Consider the following 18,806-nt stretch of genomic DNA (forward strand, 5'->3'; position numbering starts at 1 on the left):
TGATATAGGTGGAGCGCTTTGAGCTATTCAAAGAAACGTACACTGTCTACACACTTACCAACTATCATCACGTCTCAAAGAAGGTGGCAGAATGGTAAAGACGCTCAGCGGCCAATATTGAGAGTCTGTGAGGGTGTGGGTTCGAACCACGCTCTCGCCCTTTCTCCCAAGTTTGACTTGAAAATCAAACTGAGCGTCTGGTCATTCAGATGACATGATAAACCAATGTCCTGTGTGCAGCACGCACTTCGTGCACATAAAAAGAACCCTTGGCAATGAGAGTGTTGTCCTCTGGCAAAATTGTGTAGAAGAAATCAACTCTGAGAGGAAAACAAATATATAGCATGCACTCAAAGCCTGACAAAGTGCATTGGGTTATGCTGCTGGTCAGGCATCTTCCTGTGATGTAGCATATATGGATTTGTCTGAATGCAGTGAAGTCCCCTTGAGAAACTGAAACAAACAATAATGCTTTCATGTTCCTTTGATAAAAGTTATGAGTGATTTTGTAGCGATGGACAATTAAGTGGTCAATAAACACAAATTTTAAAATGATTTAGTTTGGCTCATAAGGCGGAAAATGAACAAATTAAAAATGTATATCTATAATTTGTGTACAACTCTATCATGTGCCTTTGATAGTTTCTGAGGTTCAGCACACAAGAAGTGTTTGCTTACACTAGCATAACAGTCTGCATGCTATGGCTCTTGATTGTGGCTGTTGTCTTATCTGATACTTGAATTCACATACCTTTGACCCAGATTTCAACAGGCGGTGACATGTGACCATTCCTGGCACGCTCAAACAATCCTGTCCCTATCTCTCCCCTCTGGCTTGCTATATAGATATCTCGTGTTCTGATTCTGTCATTTGACACGTGTATGTGTGATGGTGCATAATCCATTTCATTGCTGTCTGTTCGCTTTCACGCCGAGGAAAGCTTTATAAACCAGGACACGAAGGTAGGCCCTGTTCACAGTTCTTTTATGATACAAAGTTGGATTGTGTATAAAATCAAATTTGTCATTTGGTAACATGAATGTTTTACTTTTAAATTCACAACAGGACTCTAAGTATCATTTATATCTGTGATTTTGGGAGGCCATATCTTGATTGTAGGTCTAAGAGTCTTGCCATATCTTGTTTGTAGGTTTAAGAGTCTTGCCATATCTTGTTTGTAAGTCTAAGAGTCTTTTGCATGCTCATGCAGAATAGTTTTCGTTATCAGAGTTTTGAATTTCAAAGGACTTTGTTGAGGTTTCATTGGCTGTGAAAATACCCAGCTTCAATGCAGTGGTAGGTATACTGTTTGTTTGAAAGCAATAGTTGTTCCAGCTCAGTCATGACAAGTTGGTTAGTTAGGCAGCATGCCACTGACTGAGTCCTCACCAGGAGCAGTGTATGTACTGACCCCTCATCTGCTGCACCTTGCTAAAACAGTGTGGCTTCAGTTTTAACTGCCGTTCTTTCCCTCTGCATGTTTTATATGACTATTTGATTTTGCTGATCAAAGGTTGTATACACCCTCAAGAGGAAGACATCCAGATAAAGAACGACTCGATCTGTAATCTCAATGCTATCTGGGTGAGGTGACAACCTTTCATCCAATGGTGATTGACGACTCGATCTGTAATCTCAATGCTATCTGGGTGAGGTGACAACCTTTCATCCAATGGTGATTGACGACTCGATCTGTAATCTCAGTGCTATCTGGGTGAGGTGACAGCCTTTCATCCAATGGTGATTGACGACTCGATCTGTAATCTCAATGCTATCTGGGTGAGGTGACAGCCTTTCATCCAGATAAAGAACTGTGATTGACACCTCAATCTGTAATCTGAATGCTATCTGGGTGAGGTGACAGCTTTTCACTGACGAGCATACTGATTAGTGGCAGTCAAGCAGTTGGTGTGGGGTTTTAGAATATCTTTCATCACTAAATCTTTATCATCATACCTTTCATCATCACAGCCTCCATCTTCACAACATGGTGGATTTCATTGGTCTGTTCAGCCCTCACCCTCTCCCTCCTCCACAAAAAATGTACATGTATAACACATGCACACACACACACACACACACATGCACACACACACACACACACACACACACACACACACACACACACACACACACACACTAACTATCCCACATAATGACACATCTGACACAGCTTACAGGTCAGGATGTCAGTCACCATTCTGTGTTCCGTCTAATACCACTTAAAATGGAAAGACATTAAATTGAAGACTACTACGGTAAATATATTAATAACTTTTTTTTTTTCACAGATGGACAGTCTTGATGTAAATCTTAACTTATAGTGATGAAACAGAGATCATGAAATATTGACAACAGCATCAAAGTTCTTTCATTGTATGTCCAACAATAAAGTGTACATGCTATAAATTTTTCTGTAATCACTCCTTGTCAAACGGAAGTCCATGAATGCAGTTTTTCAAACACCTATTTAAGGTCAGAATCCATTATTTTATTTTATTTTTTTAATTTTCCTCTTGTGACTGCATTACGTTGTGACAGCAAAACTAATTACACCACTTTAAAGTACACAGTCTACAATAGCTGCACTGAAATCCATGCCATCAGATCTCCAGTCTACAATAGCTGCACTGAAATCCATGCCAACAGATCTCCAGTCTACAATAGCTGCACTGAAATCCATGCCAACAGATCTCCAGTCTACAATAGCTGCACTGAAATCCATGCCAACAGATCTCCAGTCTACACTAGCTGCACTGAAATCCATGCCGACAGATCTCCAGTCTACAATAGCTGCACTGAAATCCATGCCAACAGATCTCCAGTCTACAATAGCTGCACTGAAATCCATGCCGACAGATCTCCAGTCTACAGTAGCTGCACTGAAATCCATGCCAACAGATCTCCAGTCTACAATAGCTGCACTGAAATCCATGCCAACAGATCTCCAGTCTACAGTAGCTGCACTGAAATCCATGCCGACAGATCTCCAGTCTACAGTAGCTGCACTGAAATCCATGCCAACAGATCTCCAGTCTACACTAGCTGCACTGAAATCCATGCCAACAGATCATGCCAACAGATCTCCAGTCTACAGTAGCTGCACTGAAATCCATGCCAACAGATCTCCAGTCTACAATAGCTGCACTGAAATCCATGCCGACAGATCTCCAGTCTACAGTAGCTGCACTTAAATCCATGCCAACAGATCTCCAGTCTACAGTAGCTGCACTTAAATCCATGCCGACAGATCTCCAGTCTACAGTAGCTGCACTGAAATCCATGCCAACAGATCTTCACCAAAGACCAGCAATCATGGGGTTAAATAAATAATGTTGTCATCACGTTAACTCCCTGACTGCTGCTGACGAGTATGGCCGTCAGTACAGAGGCTGTCACCTCAATGACAACTGACACAGCTTACAGGTCAGGATGTCAGTCAGTACAGCAGTTGTCACCTCAATGACACACAGCTTACAGGTCAGGATGTCAGTCAGTACAGCGGTTGTCACCTCAATGACACAACTGACGCAGCTTACAGGTCAGGATGTCAGTCAGTACAGCGGTTGTCACCTCAATGACATACAGCTTACAGGTCAGGATGTCAGTCAGTACAGTGGTTGTCACCTCAATGACACACAGCTTACAGGTCAGGATGTCAGTCAGTACAGCGGTTGTCACCTCAATGACAGCTTACAGGTCAGGATGTCAGTCAGTACAGCGGCTGTCACCTCAATGACAGCTTACAGGTCAGGATGTCAGTCACCATTCTGTATTTGGACTCGCTCCTCTTGGGACTGCATTACTTTTGATCAGAAAATTCAGTCACACCATCGACAAGCACACGACAACAAAATTCAGTCACACCATCGACAAGCACACGGCAACAAAATTCAGTCACACCATCGACAGGCACACGGCAACAAAATTCAGTCACACCATCGACAAGCACATGACAACAAAATTCAGTCACACCATCGACAAGCACACGACAACGTAGTAACCACACCGACTTCAGACACGGCATGCCACACTGACCCCGTTTCACCAGTCCAGAGGTCAAGGGGTGAAACGAACCACTGTCCTCAGCCATGAGCGGTGGCAGCGGACAGCAGGTGGAGCCAGTCATCGTCATCCACGGTGGAGCATGGGCCATCCCAGAATCCCTTGCAGAAGCGAGCGTGGCGGGGGTCAAACAAGCGGCACGTGCGGGTCACGCGCTCCTACGGCAGGGCGGATCAGCGGTGGACGCAGTGGAGAGGGCAGTCACAGTGCTGGAGGATGACCCTGCCTTTGATGCCGGTGACTGTTTCTGTTGTTCGTGTTCTTGTGGCAGCGGGGTGGAGCCAGTTTAACGACCTCACTGGCTGGCACCCTCAAGAGCAAGTCGTTCAGGGCTGTGGTTTGGCTCCAAGATGGGTCAAGGTGTTGAGTCCTGGATGTTCTTATCTATTTTCAGGAACCAGCCCATTGAACTACATGACTATCTTCATGTCTTTATCTATTTGAAATGCCCACCACAGGTAAAAGGTTAAAGCCCCAGCCCATTGAACTACACTTCTATCTTCATGTCCTTATCTATTGAAATGCCCAGCACAGGTAAAAGGTTAAAGCCCCAGCCCATTGAACTACACTACTATCTTCATGTCCTTATCTATTGAAATGCCCAGCACAGGTAAAAGGTTAAAGCCCCAGCCCATTGAACTACACTACTATCTTCATGTCCTTATCTATTGAAATACCCACCACAGGTAAAAGGTTAAAGCCCCAGCCCATTGAACTACACTACTATCTTCATGTCCTTATCTATTGAAATGCCCAGCACAGGTAAAAGGTTAAAGCCCCAGCCCATTGAACTACACTACTATCTTCATGTCCTTATCTATTGAAATGCCCAGCACAGGTAAAAGGTTAAAGCCCCAGCCCATTGAACTACACTTCTATCTTCATGTCCTTATCTATTGAAATGCCCAGCACAGGTAAAAGGTTAAAGCCCCAGCCCATTGAACTACACTACTATCTTCATGTCCTTATCTATTGAAATGCCCACCACAGGTAAAAGGTTAAAGCTCCTGGAGGAGCTGTGGCTCAGAATGGGTTGGTCACTGGACATCTGATCCAGTGTTCACCAGTAATCAGGGTTCAAGTCCCCGTTTCAGCATGGTGTTGTATCCCTGGGAAAGACACTTTACTCTGGTTTTCCTCACTCCACCCAGGTGTGAATGGGTACCTGACTTTGGTTGGAGAAGATTACAACAGCGGAAGGAGAGGGTTGGGCCTTGCCTTCCTATGACGAGCCCCATACACAGTGGATTTCACTTTGTGTATTGCAAGCAGATAAGGAAAGTGCCAATGATTTGTGCTGCATTCTTGTGACCAGTGCAACACTAAACAACAAAGAAGAGCAGTTATCTCTGGGCTACAGGTGTAGGTTTACAAGATGGAGACACACTTTATCAGATGACAGGGTATGTTTATGACAGGGTCCACTGTCACACATGCACGTAAGAGGTCGGTTCTGAACGTAGCAGGGGAGGGGGTGGTGTATAACAGGCTCCACTGTCACACAGGTATGGTGGGGGTGAAAGGAGAGGGGGAGGGGGAGTACTGACTGCAGCAGAGGAGGGTGGGTTATATAACAGGGTCTACTGTCACACTGGAACGGGGTTTAGGTAGGTTTATAACAGGGTCCACTGTCACACAGACACAGGGTCTGTGGAGGTTTATAACAGGGTCCACTGTCACACAGACACAGGGTCTGGGGATGTTTATAACAGGGTCCACTGTCACACAGACACAGGGTCTGGGGAGGTTTATAACAGGGTCCACTGTCACACAGACTGGGGAGGTTTATAACAGGGTCCACTGTCACACATGTACTGGGTCTGTGGAGGTTTATAAAAGGGGCCACTGTCACACAGACACAGGGTCTGGGGATGTTTATAACAGGGTCCACTGTCACACAGACACAGGGCCTGGGGAGGTTTATAACAGGGTCCACTGTCACACAGACACAGGGCCTGGGGATGTTTATAACAGGGTCCACTGTCACACAGACACAGGGTCTGTGGAGGTTTATAACAGGGTCCACTGTCACACAGACACAGGGCCTGGGGATGTTTATAACAGGGTCCACTGTCACACAGACACAGGGTCTGTGGAGGTTTATAACAGGGTCCACTGTCACACAGACACAGGGCCTGGGGATGTTTATAACAGGGTCCACTGTCACACAGACACAGGGTCTGTGGAGGTTTATAACAGGGTCCACTGTCACACAGACACAGGGCCTGGGGATGTTTATAACAGGGTCCACTGTCACACAGACACAGGGTCTGTGGAGGTTTATAACAGGGTCCACTGTCACACAGACTGGGGAGGTTTATAACAGGGTCCACTGTCACACAGGTACTGGGTCTGCGGAGGTTTATAACAGGGTCCACTGTCACACAGACACAGGGCCTGGGGATGTTTATAACAGGGTCCACTGTCACACAGACATAGGGTCTGTGGAGGTTTATAACAGGGTCCACTGTCACACAGACACAGGGTCTGTGGATGTTTATAACAGGGTCCACTGTCACACAGACACAGGGCCTGGGGATGTTTATAACAGGGTCCACTGTCACACAGACACAGGGTCTGCGGATGTTTATAACAGGGTCCACTGTCACACAGACACAGGGTCTGTGGAGGTTTATAACAGGGTCCACTGTCACACAGACTGGGGAGGTTTATAACAGGGTCCACTGTCACACAGGTACTGGGTCTGTGGAGGTTTATAACAGGGTCCACTGTCACACAGCCACAGGGTTTGTGGAGGTTTATAACAGGGTCCACTGTCACACAGACACAGGGCCTGGGGATGTTTATAACAGGGTCCACTGTAACACAGGTACTGGGTCAGTGCTGAACGCGGCAGGGGAGGTGGAGATGGATGCTGTGGTGATGGACGGGGGCACTCTGAGGGCGGGGGGCGTGGCCTGTGTCAGCAACATCCAGCACCCCGTGCACCTGGCGAGACTGGTGATGGACAAGGTAGGGCAGTGTGTGGGGGCTACCCCCAAGACAGGTGATGGACAAGGTAGAGCAGTGTGTGGGGGCTACCCCCAAGACTGGTGATGGACAAGGTAGGGCAATGTGTGGGGGCTACCCCCAAGACAGGTGATGGACAAGGTAGGGCAGTGTGTGGGGGCTACCCCCAAGACAGGTGATGGACAAGGTAGGGCAGTGTGTGGGGGCTACCCCCAAGACAGGTCATGGACAAGGTAGGGCAGTGTGTGGGGGCTACCCCCAAGACAGGTGATGGACAAGGTAGGGCAGTGTGTGGGGGCTACCCCCAAGACAGGTCATGGACAAGGTAGGGCAGTGTGTGGGGGCTACCCCCAAGACAGGTGATGGACAAGGTAGGGCAGTGTGTGGGGGCTACCCCCAAGACAGGTCATGGACAAGGTAGGGCAGTGTGTGGGGGCTACCCCCAAGACAGGTCATGGACAAGGTAGGGCAGTGTGTGGGGGCTACCCCCAAGACAGGTCATGGACAAGGTAGGGCAGTGTGTGGGGGCTACCCCCACGACTGGTGATGGACAAGGTAGGGCAGTGTGTGGGGGCTACCCCCAAGACAGGTCATGGACAAGGTAGGGCAGTGTGTGGGGGCTACCCCCAAGACTGGTGATGGACAAGGTAGGGCAGTGTGTGGGGGTTACTGGTCACTGGGGTCTGGGGGGGGGGGGGGGGGGGCACTGTCATAGCTGGTATGGATCCTTTCCTTTCTTTCTTGCACTCCTTATGCTCTTCTTCTTCTTCCCGTTTTCTCTCTCAGTTAATCACGAACGTTAGCTGACAAACGTTAATCACAAACCTTAGCTCACAAACGTTAACCACGAGTGTTAGCTCAAGAATGTTAGCATCGAACGTTAGCTCATGATTGTTAGCTTAAAACATTAGCTCACGGATTTTTACAATAAAATTCAGCTTGCAAACTACGTTAGCCACGAACGTTTGTTCCCGAACTTAGCTCGCAAACGTTAACAACGAATGTTAACTCGTGAATGTTGGCCACAAACGATAGCTCACGACCATTAGCAGCAAATGCTGGCCGCGATTGTTAGCCACGAACGATACTCACGAGCTTTTCCTCACGAACATGAGCAACTGAGGATCATTAACTCACGAACATTATGATCTCACGAACGTTGTTTTATGCACGTTAGCTGACAAATGATGTCAGCTTTTACAAACATCAGCTCACGAAAGGTCGCTGAAATACGTTCACAAACGCAAGCCTATTGAACGATACCTTTGGGACGTTATCTTAGGAACGTCGTATTATGATAATCTTATGTACATCACCCTGTGGACATTATTTTATAATTGTTACCTTATACACATTAATTAACTCCTGAGCGTCATGATATGATTATCTTATGTACGTTACGTTATGGACGTTACATCATCATCGTTATCTTGTACACAATATCTTATGATTATCTCATGAACTTTACCTTGTGAACACTGTCCAATGAATGGAAGTCAGTATTTACCCTTTTCCAGCCCGGATAGGCCCTGCATGATCGGCTGGGCTGTGCATGCAACACGAAAAAAATGAAGGCATGATTCTGGTCCGTTGTTTTGTGAGATACAGATTGTACAGGTGTAAAGGACGCTACGATGACGGCCGACTGACCTGACTGTGCTGTGCTGACCACAGACTGACCACGCCCTGCTGGTGGGCAAGGGAGCCAATCAGTTTGCCGGCCAAATGGGCGTGCCCACCGTTGCCATGGAGACCCTGGTGACGGAAACGGCCCGTGCGGAATGGCAGCGGTACATGCAGTACCGAGAAACGGTGCAGGACTTGTTTTCCAACAGGTAAGGCAGGGGGAGGGCGCCGTGGCAGAATCACTGGGACTTGTTTTCCAACAGGTAAGGCAGGGGGAGGGCGCCGTGGCAGAATCACTGGGACTTGTGACCCAGTGTTCACCAGTGACCAGGGTTCGAGGCCCCGTTTCGGCATGGTGTTGTGTCCTTGGGAAAGGCTCTTAATTCCGATTCTCCTCACTTCACCCAGGTGTGAATGTCAGCGAACTTGACTTCGGTTGGGGAAGGTTAAAACGGCGGAAGGAGATGACTGGGCCCCGCCTTACTAAAGATTCTGAGTCCTAGACACAGTAAATATGAATTCACTGCCCGATCGCCGTCAGTAAAAGGCTATGGAACTTTCACCTTTTAACCTTGATGCATGCACACAAAATTACATTTCCAACTGTGCCCCTACTGGCTTCAGCGCATGTCTCACGATGACTGTTGGGGGGGAATTATGGAGAACAGAAAACATCATCAGTTTCTGACATGGTATCAAAGGTTTGGTGATGTAATCATCAGGCCGGTAAAGTACTCTCTCCAGTGTATTACAATCATTAATATAAGATAAAAGTCCATTTTTGTATGTATGTATGAGGAGGAGGAGGAAGTCCACAGAAAGATTGACATCCTGACCTATAATCTCTGTCTTATATCAGTGAGATGACAGCCCTTCATACTCGTCAGCTGCAGTCGATGGGTTAATGTAAGCTCACAGACTATTGAATCAGCCTACCTGTTGACTGCTTAACCACCATTGTATGCACACACTGTAGACTAGTGATTCAACTTCCCTTTAACAGATTGTCAAATGGTGAATCACCCATGTATGCACACACTGTAGGTTAGTGAATCAGCCTTCCTGTTAACGGACTAATCAGTTCTGTATGCACACACTGTAGATTAGTGAATCAGCCTTCCTGTTAACGGACTAATCAGTTCTGTATGCACACACTGTAGATTAGTGAATCAGCCTTCCTGTTAACGGACTAATCAGTTCTGTATGCACACACTGTAGATCAGTGAATCAGCCTTCCTGTTAACGGACTAATCAGTTCTGTATGCACACACTGTAGATCAGTGAATCAGCCTTCCTGTTAACTGATGATGGACCATGTATGTCCACGCTGTGGCAGGGCGGGGCTGTCAGGCTGTGACACAGTGGGGGCGGTGGCTGTGGACGTGACGGGAAACGTGGCCTTCGCCACCTCCACAGGGGGCATCACCGCCAAGAGGCCAGGCAGGGTCGGGGATTCCCCCATCGTAGGTACGTCACAGCCACGGACATTGAGTACATTATAGGTATCTGTTTATAGGTTCGTGGTCACAGCATCTTGGTGTGCAAAGTATTTCCTTTCGTTAGTTCACTGTCTTTTCACTGTCAAGTGATAATAGATCGACCTGTACAAAGTATGTCTCTCAGGATCAACATCTCCTGTACAGACAAGTGCCTCTGTGACACAGACGACTCCCCCCCCCCCCCCCACTCCCACCCCTGCCCAGAGGTTCAGTTTCAGTTTCTCAAAGAGACGTCACTGCGATTGGAAAAATCCATATAGGCCACACCATTTCTGTTAGACAGGTGCCTGATCAGCAGCATTTAAAGCCTGAACCGGACTATAAATGGCGGGCGATTTGAATCAAGCCAGTTTCTCACCAGAGTCTGACACTGTGACGTCGGTGAAGGTTTATTCAAAATAAAAGCCTAATAAAGCTACGGTTTGGCTTCATTTATGGCAGAGAGCGAGATTTGCCTAGCAGCTTCCAATCTAGACCTGAATTGACTTTGGAAAGTACAAAATGTGTCAGCTACACGTAATACAAAATTTGAATGCAGAGAAAAGGGGCGGAGCTAGAGCCGTTTGTGTTTGCGCTAGACGTGTCTGTCAGATAAAAATAGCACCAGCACGTGGTACTGTCCGGTGAGAATTGGAAAGCATGCAGACAGCCCCTCGACGTTGGCAACCGTAAACGACCACATTGTGTGGCAGGAGTACACGGATATCTTTCTCCGCTAACAGTGAGTCGGTCTTTGTTTTGCTTTCACCTCCCACATGTTTACATTTCTACCGGACACGTGCTCGCGCTTTTTATAGATAAACTCCGCCCCTTTCCCTTTTATGGATAGGCTCTAGTGCGCATGCGCAACCGAAACCTTGCTCTCGGGAGTTAAGACTTTAAGCCAGCACCCCAAAGCGTCCTTCAGTTGTGCACAGCCCATACGTTGCACAGATGTCAGTTCTGGCCCGATGCGGTGGACATTGAGGGGAAACTGTGTGGTCGGACGGAGTCCTTGCGAGGGACTGTAGAGTTTGTCACTGCAACAAATCTGACTGTGGAGCATGGCAACTGGAGCGCAGAAGAAGACGAAGAAGACGATGAAGAAGAAGAAGAAGAAGGAAGAGGAGGAGAAATTTCCTTCTTATAATGTGTGGAGTGGTGGCGGAGGGGTAATGCGCCAGGCTGGGAAAGACTCGAGTCCTCTGCATGGATTGAGGTTCTTACTCCTCCCTTGACTACTCCGAGACAGTGGTGGTGTGGTGCATGTCAGTCATTTGGATGAGATGATACACTGTGTGCAGCATGCACTTACTTCCTTAATCCTCTAGGGTTCAGCTGGAGCACACGGCACCATTAAAGCTTCTCCAGTCATGTCAGTCTTCAGCGAGCCAGCTGGTTTTGTTGCAGGTCCTTGCCTTCTGTTTTCATTTTCTCTTTCACAGTGCTTTTCCATGTGCTGAGTGGTCTGCCTCTAGCATGCACCCTGTGCATGTAAAAGAACCCACAGCAATAAAAAGGATATTGTCCGTAGAAAATCCCACTTTGATAGTCAAACGAAAAACACTTGCAGAAAAAAAGAAAAGAAAAAAAAGTGGCGCTGCACCGTGGCGACACGCTCTCCCTGGGGAGGCCTGCCTGGGTTTCACACTGAAAAATCTGTTGTGACAAAAATGAGATACAAAATATACAAAATGCTGTAATATGATTTGTATTGACCAATGACTTCAAATATGAGAAAATTTTTGTTTTCATTTTCAAAAGTTATAAAGATGGCGAATGTCTGTTACAAAGGTTATAACTTTGCAATGAAAATGATAAGCCCAACTTCATAGCTCTACTTTCCGACTGAAGAAGAGTACACTGTGTTAAGAAGTGTTTTTTGTTGTTGTTTTTTTGGTTTGTTTGTTTTTTTTTGGTTACATTGCTGCGCCATTTCATACATTGGTTTCATATGCTTTAAATATGTGTATGCATTTTGATGAGTTTATACTGTATATTTACGTGTTTTTAACACGCTTCAGTTGTTAAGTTCTTTCACATATTTTGTTCTTTCGTTTGTCTGTTTGTAATCCCCCACACCACGAAAGCGGTGAAGGGAAATGAAATGTCACAGCGTTGCAATGTTGACTGTGACCTGTCCAGGTGCCGGGGGCTATGCTGACAGCCAGGTGGGAGCAGTGTCCTCCACGGGGCATGGGGAGGCCATCATTCGCACCTGTCTGGCACACCGCATCATCACGCTCATGGAGACAGGTAACCTGCCAGAAAATGCCGTGCAACACTTTGTTGACATTCAGCTTTTATATCACAGGTTGACATAACCAACAGCAAAGTGAGAGCTGAATTATCAATGGTTTCTCTATTGCAATGGGAAACCATTTACAGTTTAGTCTTTTGTGAAGGACTATGACTCTCAAACTAGGAGGCAAAATTGCACTGGCTCTTTGTGTTGAGACTTGGGGGCTAGTTGGCCTTTGTTAACCACCCCAGCACCGACTGTCCTAAAACCATCTAGGCTGAGAGAGTGGGGATGTAACTTGGGCAAGACACTCTCCACTATAATCAAATTCCAGCCCAGAAAGTCGGACAGCAGTTGCCTCCTCTGCTGTTCTGATGGTCAGAGTCGGACACAACTATCATATACATGTCACAGCGTGTTCTCTGGGCAATTCTGCCGGCAACACATGTAATGACTGCAAAGAAAGTTGAGAATACAGCTAGTGTAGTCAACAGTTGTTATACTTCATCCCCTGTTCACTGCCTTTGATAGATATATAGATAAAACCACTCACAATTTTTATTTTTCCATTTACGTTTATTGCAAAGTTTAAGCTTTTGTTTTCGTGCAGTCAACAGTCGTTTCATCCCCTGTTCACTGCTTTGATAGATTGACTGATAAAATCACTTTGCATTCCCCCAGATTGACTGATAAAATCACTTTGCATTCCCCCAGATTGACTGATAAAATCACTTTGCATTCCCCCCAGATTGACTGATAAAATCACTTTGCATTTCCCCCCAGATTGACTGATAAAATCACTTTGCATTCCCCCAGATTGACTGATAAAATCACTTTGCATTTTCCCCCAGATTGACTGATAAAATCACTTTGCATTTTCCCCCATTTACTGCAAAGTTTAAGCCTTTGTTTCCCACTATTGGTTTTTTTTCTTTCTATTCTCAGACACCAAACATGAGTTGATTTTATCAAAACACTTCATGGTCTGCAAATTCTGACTGAGGTGGGAGAAAAAGGATTATTGTCTTTGAAATGCACAGTGAAGATATTAAGAGTGTTTTGTCTTCACGTTCTCACAGAGAAGTGACATGACAATGCAAGTTGTGTGTGTTTGTGGGGCACCGTGGCAGAATCCATGAGGCACTGGACTTTTGATGTAATGTTCACCAGTGATCAGGGTTCCAGGCTTTGTTTCGGCATGGTGAGTCCTCAGTGAAAGGCGCTTTACTCCGGTTTTCCTCACTCCACCCAGGTGTGAATGGGTACCCGCCCGGTTGGTTCAACAGCATAAGGAGAGGACTGGGCCCTGCCTCTCTATACTGAGCCCTGGACACAGTGGCTAAGACTTCAATGCCCTGGACACAGTGGCTAAGACTTCACTGCCCTGAACACAGTGGCTAAGACTTCAATGCCCTGGACACAGTGGCTAAGACTTCAATGCCCTGGACACAGTGGCTAAGACTTCACTGCCCTGGACACACTGGTTAAGACTTCAATGCCCTGGACACACTGGTTAAGACTTCAATGCCCTGAACCCAGTGGCTAAGACTTCAATGCCCTGAACACAGTGGCTAAGACTTCAATGCCCTGAACACAGTGGCTAAGACTTCAATGCCCTGAACACAGTGGCTAAGACTTCAATGCCCTGGACACAGTGGCTAAGACTTCACTGACACAGTGGACACAGTGGCTAAGACTTCAATGCCCTGGACACAGTGGACACAGTGGCTAAGACTTCACTTCACTGGACACAGTGGACACAGTGGCTAAGACTTCAATGCCCTGGACACAGTGGCTAAGACTTCACTGCCCTGGACACAGTGGCCGAGACTTCACTGCCCTGAACACAGTGGTTAAGACTTCACTTCACTGGACACAGTGGACACAGTGGCTGAGACTTCACTGCCCTGGACACAGTGGACACAGTGGCTGAGACTTCAATGCCCTGGACACAGTGGCTAAGACTTCACTGCCCTGACACAGTGGCTAAGACTTCAATGCCCTGGACACAGTGGCTGAGACTTCACTGCCCTGGACACAGTGGCTAAGACTTCACTGCCCTGACACAGTGGCTAAGACTTCAATGCCCTGGACACAGTGGCTGAGACTTCACTGCCCTGGACACAGTGGCTAAGACTTCAATGCCCCGAACTCAGTGGCTAAGACTTCACTGCCCTGAAGGCTGTAAAAGGCTGTGGGACCTCGAACCTTTTCTGAGTGCAGGCCAGTCTGTGTGTCAGTCTGTGTGCAGGCCAGTCTGTCTGTCTGTGCAGGCCAGTCTGTCTGTCTGTCTGTCTGTGTGCAGGTTTGTCTGTCTGTGTGCAGGCCAGTCTGTCTGTGTGCAGGTCTGTCTGTCTGTCTGTGTGCAGGCCAGTCTGTCTGTGTGCAGGTCTGTCTGTCTGTCTGTGTGCAGGCCAGACTGAGTGTGTGTGTGTGTGTGTGTGTGTGCAGGCCAGTCTGTCTGTGTGTGTGCAGACCAGTCTGTCTGTGTGCAGGCCAGTCTGTCTGTGTGCAGGTCTGTCTGTGTGCAGGCCAGTCTGTCTGTGTGTGTGCAAGCCAGTCTGTCTGTCTGTGTGCAGGCCAGTCTGTCTGTCTGTGTGCAGGTCTGTCTGTGTGCAGGTCTGTCTGTGTGCAGGCCAGTCTGTCTGTCTGTGTGCAGGTCTGTCTGTGTGCAGGCCAGTCAGTCTGTGTGCAGGCCAGTCTGTCTGTCTGTGTACAGGCCAGTCTGACTGTGTGTGTGCAGGCCAGTCTGTCTGTCTGTGTGCAGACCAGTCTGTGTGTCTGTGTGCAGGCCAGTCTGTCTGTGTGTGTGCAGGCCAGTCTGTCTGTCTGTGTGCAGACCAGTCTGTGTGTCTGTGTGCAGGCCAGTCTGTCTGTGTGTGTGCAGGCCAGTCTGTCTGTGTGCAGGCCAGTCTATCTGTCTGTGTGCAGGCCAGTCTGTCTGTCTGTGTGCAGGCCAGTCTGACTGTGTGTGGCCAGTCTGTCTGTGTGTGTGCAGGCCAGTCTGTGTGTGTGTGTGCAGGCCAGTCTGTCTGTGTGTGTGCAGGCCAGTCTGTCTGTCTGTGTGCAGGCCAGTCTGTGTGTCTGTGTGCAAGCCAGTCTGACTGTGTGTGGCCAGTCTGTCTGTGTGTGTGCAGGCCAGTCTGTCTGTGTGTGTGCAGGCCAGTCTGTGTGTCTGTGTGCAGGCCAGTCTGTGTGTGTGTGTGCAGGCCAGTCTGTCTGTCTGTGTGCAGACCAGTCTGTGTGTCTGTGTGTGTGCAGGCCAGTCTGTCTGTCTGTGTGCAGACCAGTCTGTGTGTCTGTGTGCAGACCAGTCTGTCTGTCTGTGTGCAGGTCTGTCTGTGTGCAGGCCAGTCTGTCTGTCTGTGTGCAGGTCTGTCTGTGTGCAGGCCAGTCTGTGTGCAGGTCTGTCTGTGTGCAGACCAGTCTGTCTGTCTGTGTGCAGGTCTGTCTGTGTGCAGGTCTGTCTGTGTGCAGGCCAGTCTGTCTGTCTGTGTGCAGGTCTGTCTGTGTGCAGGCCAGTCTGTGTGCAGGTCTGTCTGTGTGCAGACCAGTCTGTCTGTCTGTGTGCAGGTCTGTCTGTGTGCAGGCCAGTCTGTGTGCAGGCCAGTCTGTCTGTCTGTGTGCAGGCCAGTCTGTGTGTCTGTGTGCAAGCCAGTCTGTGTGTCTGTGTGCAGACCAGTCTGTGTGTCTGTGTGCAGGCCAGTCTGTCTGTGTGCAGACCAGTCAGTCTGTGTGCAGACCAGTCAGTCTGTGTGCAGACCAGTCTGTCTGTCTGTGTGCAGACCAGTCAGTCTGTGTGCAGGCCAGTCTGTCTGTCTGTGTACAGGCCAGTCTGACTGTGTGTGGCCAGTCTGTCTGTGTGTGTGCAGGCCAGTCTGTCTGTGTGCAGGCCAGTCTGTCTGTGTGTGTGCAGGCCAGTCTGACTGTGTGTGGCCAGTCTGACTGTGTGTGGCCAGTCTGTCTGTGTGTGTGCAGGCCAGTCTGTCTGTGTGCAGGCCAGTCTGTCTGTGTGTGTGCAGGCCAGTCTGACTGTGTGTGGCCAGTCTGTCTGTGTGTGTGCAGGCCAGTCTGACTGTGTGCAGGCCAGTCTGTCTGTGTGTGTGCAGGCCAGTCTATCTGTCTGTGTACAGGCCAGTCTGTCTGTGTGTGTGCAGGCCAGTCTGTCTGTGTGTGTGCAGGCCAGTCTGTCTGTCTGTGTGCAGGCCAGTCTCCCGACGCAGCCTCGCGGACAGCTTTGGATCACATGACGCGGCGGGTTCAGGGGTCAGGGGGCGTGGTGGTGGTGAGTGCCGGGGGGGAGGTGGGGGTGAACTTCACCACGCAGCGCATGGCCTGGGCCTGGGTCAAGGACGGCCAGGTGCATTCTGGTCTGGATGCAGGTCAGCATGACCTGGAGCCTCTGTGAGGATGGGTCACTGGTTTCTTGTTACTGGCAGGTCCACATCCATTGTTTGGTGGACCTGTGTGTGTGTGTGTGTGTGTGTGCGTGCGTGCGTGCGTGTATGTAGACAAGTTTACTTTCCATTTCGTAGTAGTAGTAGTAGTAGTGTGTGTGTGTGTGTGTTTGCGTGTGTGTGTCCATGCTTGAAATGTGTGTGTATGTGTGTTCATGAATCTTTGTGACATCTCTACACTCAGCTTCTTCAAGCCCAGCTTTAAAAAATAATACCTGCCTTTCGAAAGAACTACCCCCCATTTTTTTTTTTTTTATTTTTTTTAAACAGCTTTCCACAAGAAAAAAAACTTTGTATGTGCGCATATAATTTTGACCTTTTTTCTTTTGTTGACTTTGATCCCTCTGAATCAGAGTTAAATGTGTGCATATGTCCGAATGCTTGTTGGTGTATATGCGCATATGTCTGAATGCCTGTTCGTGTACTTGAAGCATATATGTTTATGCATTAAAAGCTTTCAATTGTAAACGCCATGAGCTCTCCGCTTGGGAGGTGTGAGCATCAATCTGCTTCATTATTCTCACTGATAGGTGAGCATGCTCTCATTAATTTTGTCTTTGTGCAATGTTCAGTGCTGTAGATATATCTGTTAATATACTATACAGTTGCTTGCAGTTTGACATAAATATAGTTCAATGGTGAGTGTTTTTTTCTCCCATGTTTCAATATGCCTTCATTATTTTTTGTTGAAGGGTATAAGTCTAATTTATGTCTTTTTCACTGATTGATATCACATGGTAAAAAGATCAAATACTACACTTCAGTATACTGCTGGTTTTCAACTTTACATTTGTTTACCATAACTTATAAGCGATACTCGGTGGAAAAACACTGAGTGAGTGAGTGAGTGAGTGAGAAAATGAGAGAGAGAGAGAGAGAGAGAGAGAGAGTGTGTGTGTGTGTGAGTTGGTTTGCAAGTTTGTGTGTATGTGTTCAAGTCTCAACAAAAATACAAGTATGGCTGGTCACTAAAAAACAGAACAGAAGAATATGGTCAGTTTTGCAATATTTTTCTTTACTGATTCAAAAATGAGAAACATTATCATGTAAAAAAAAAAACAACACAAAAAACCCAAGGCAAAATTTTAGTCAGTGCTGGGAGTTCACAACACACACACAAAATGCCACTTACACACACACACACACTATCATCAGAACCCCCTCTTCCATCATCTGTCAGTCTCAGTGCTGACAGTCAACAGGGAACAAAGTTAGGTCACCAGAACACACACCAGAGGAAACCCTATGATCATTGTTGCTTATCTTCCAGCCAACTGCACAGGGCCATATCAGGACTGCCCAAATACACAAATGTCCAACAAAACTGTCATATACACACAAAAAGTCCATTAAGATAAACCTACAAAACACAGTTCATAACCATTTACAGCAAATAAGATTAGGCTGAGCTGACGATGCCAGCCATTCCACTTAATTTATCATCCCCAGATTACAAAAAAATCGGAAAAAAACGGAAAAAAACCCCCAATACTTCAAAGCAAACAAATAATATATATCTAAAAAAGCCAAACAGGCAAATCAGAGGAGGAAACCCTGCACAGCTGCTCTGGTTGTGTTTGTGGCCTGATTCTGATCATTCCTACTACACAGCTGCTCTGGTTGTGTTTGTGGCCTGATTCTGATCATTCCTACTACACAGCTGCTCTGGTTGTGTTTGTGGCCTGATCCTGATCATTCCTACTACACAGCTGCTCTGGTTGTGTTTGTGGCCTGATTCTGATCATTCCTACTACACAGCTGCTCTGGTTGTGTTTGTGGCCTGATTCTGATCATTCCTACTACACAGCTGCTCTGGTTGTGTTTGTGGCCTGATCCTGATCATTCCTACTACACAGCTGCTCTGGTTGTGTTTGTGGCCTGATTCTGATCATTCCTACTACACAGCTGCTCTGGTTGTGTTTGTGGCCTGATTCTGATCATTCCTACTACACAGCTGCTCTGGTTGT

The 18,806-nt window shown here is 47.4% G+C and overlaps 1 protein-coding gene across 3 annotated transcripts; it reads left to right on the forward strand.

Moving 5' to 3' along the window:
- The first annotated feature begins 816 nt into the window (after positions 1-816).
- LOC143281775 (isoaspartyl peptidase/L-asparaginase-like) lies at positions 817-17,652 on the forward strand. 3 transcript variants are annotated; one of them, XM_076587063.1, is made up of 7 exons: positions 817-963; positions 4,091-4,303; positions 6,897-7,039; positions 8,711-8,871; positions 9,999-10,129; positions 12,286-12,396; positions 16,588-17,652. In XM_076587063.1, exons 2-7 carry the CDS (start codon positions 4,093-4,095, stop codon positions 16,788-16,790), a joined length of 960 nt encoding a protein of 319 aa, XP_076443178.1. In that variant the 5' UTR covers positions 817-963; positions 4,091-4,092; the 3' UTR covers positions 16,791-17,652. The 3 variants fall into 3 exon arrangements, with proteins under 3 accessions (XP_076443178.1, XP_076443179.1, XP_076443180.1); XM_076587064.1 differs by having other exon boundaries at positions 819-963; positions 4,053-4,303; XM_076587065.1 differs by having other exon boundaries at positions 819-963; positions 4,058-4,303.
- The last annotated feature ends 1,154 nt before the right edge of the window (positions 17,653-18,806 follow it).

Source organism: Babylonia areolata, chromosome 4, assembly GCF_041734735.1.
Source record: "Babylonia areolata isolate BAREFJ2019XMU chromosome 4, ASM4173473v1, whole genome shotgun sequence".
NCBI classification, from domain to species: domain Eukaryota; kingdom Metazoa; phylum Mollusca; class Gastropoda; order Neogastropoda; family Buccinidae; genus Babylonia; species Babylonia areolata.

Bases quoted from the DNA above. Each gene is read 5' to 3' on its own strand.
- LOC143281775 (XM_076587063.1), top strand. From the start codon at position 4,093: ATGAGCGGTGGCAGCGGACAGCAGGTGGAGCCAGTCATCGTCATCCAC. The intron at 4,304-6,896 runs GTGACTGTTTCT...ACTGTAACACAG, and splicing joins TGACCCTGCCTTTGATGCCG to GTACTGGGTCAGTGCTGAAC. The intron at 8,872-9,998 runs GTAAGGCAGGGG...ACGCTGTGGCAG, and splicing joins CAGGACTTGTTTTCCAACAG to GGCGGGGCTGTCAGGCTGTG.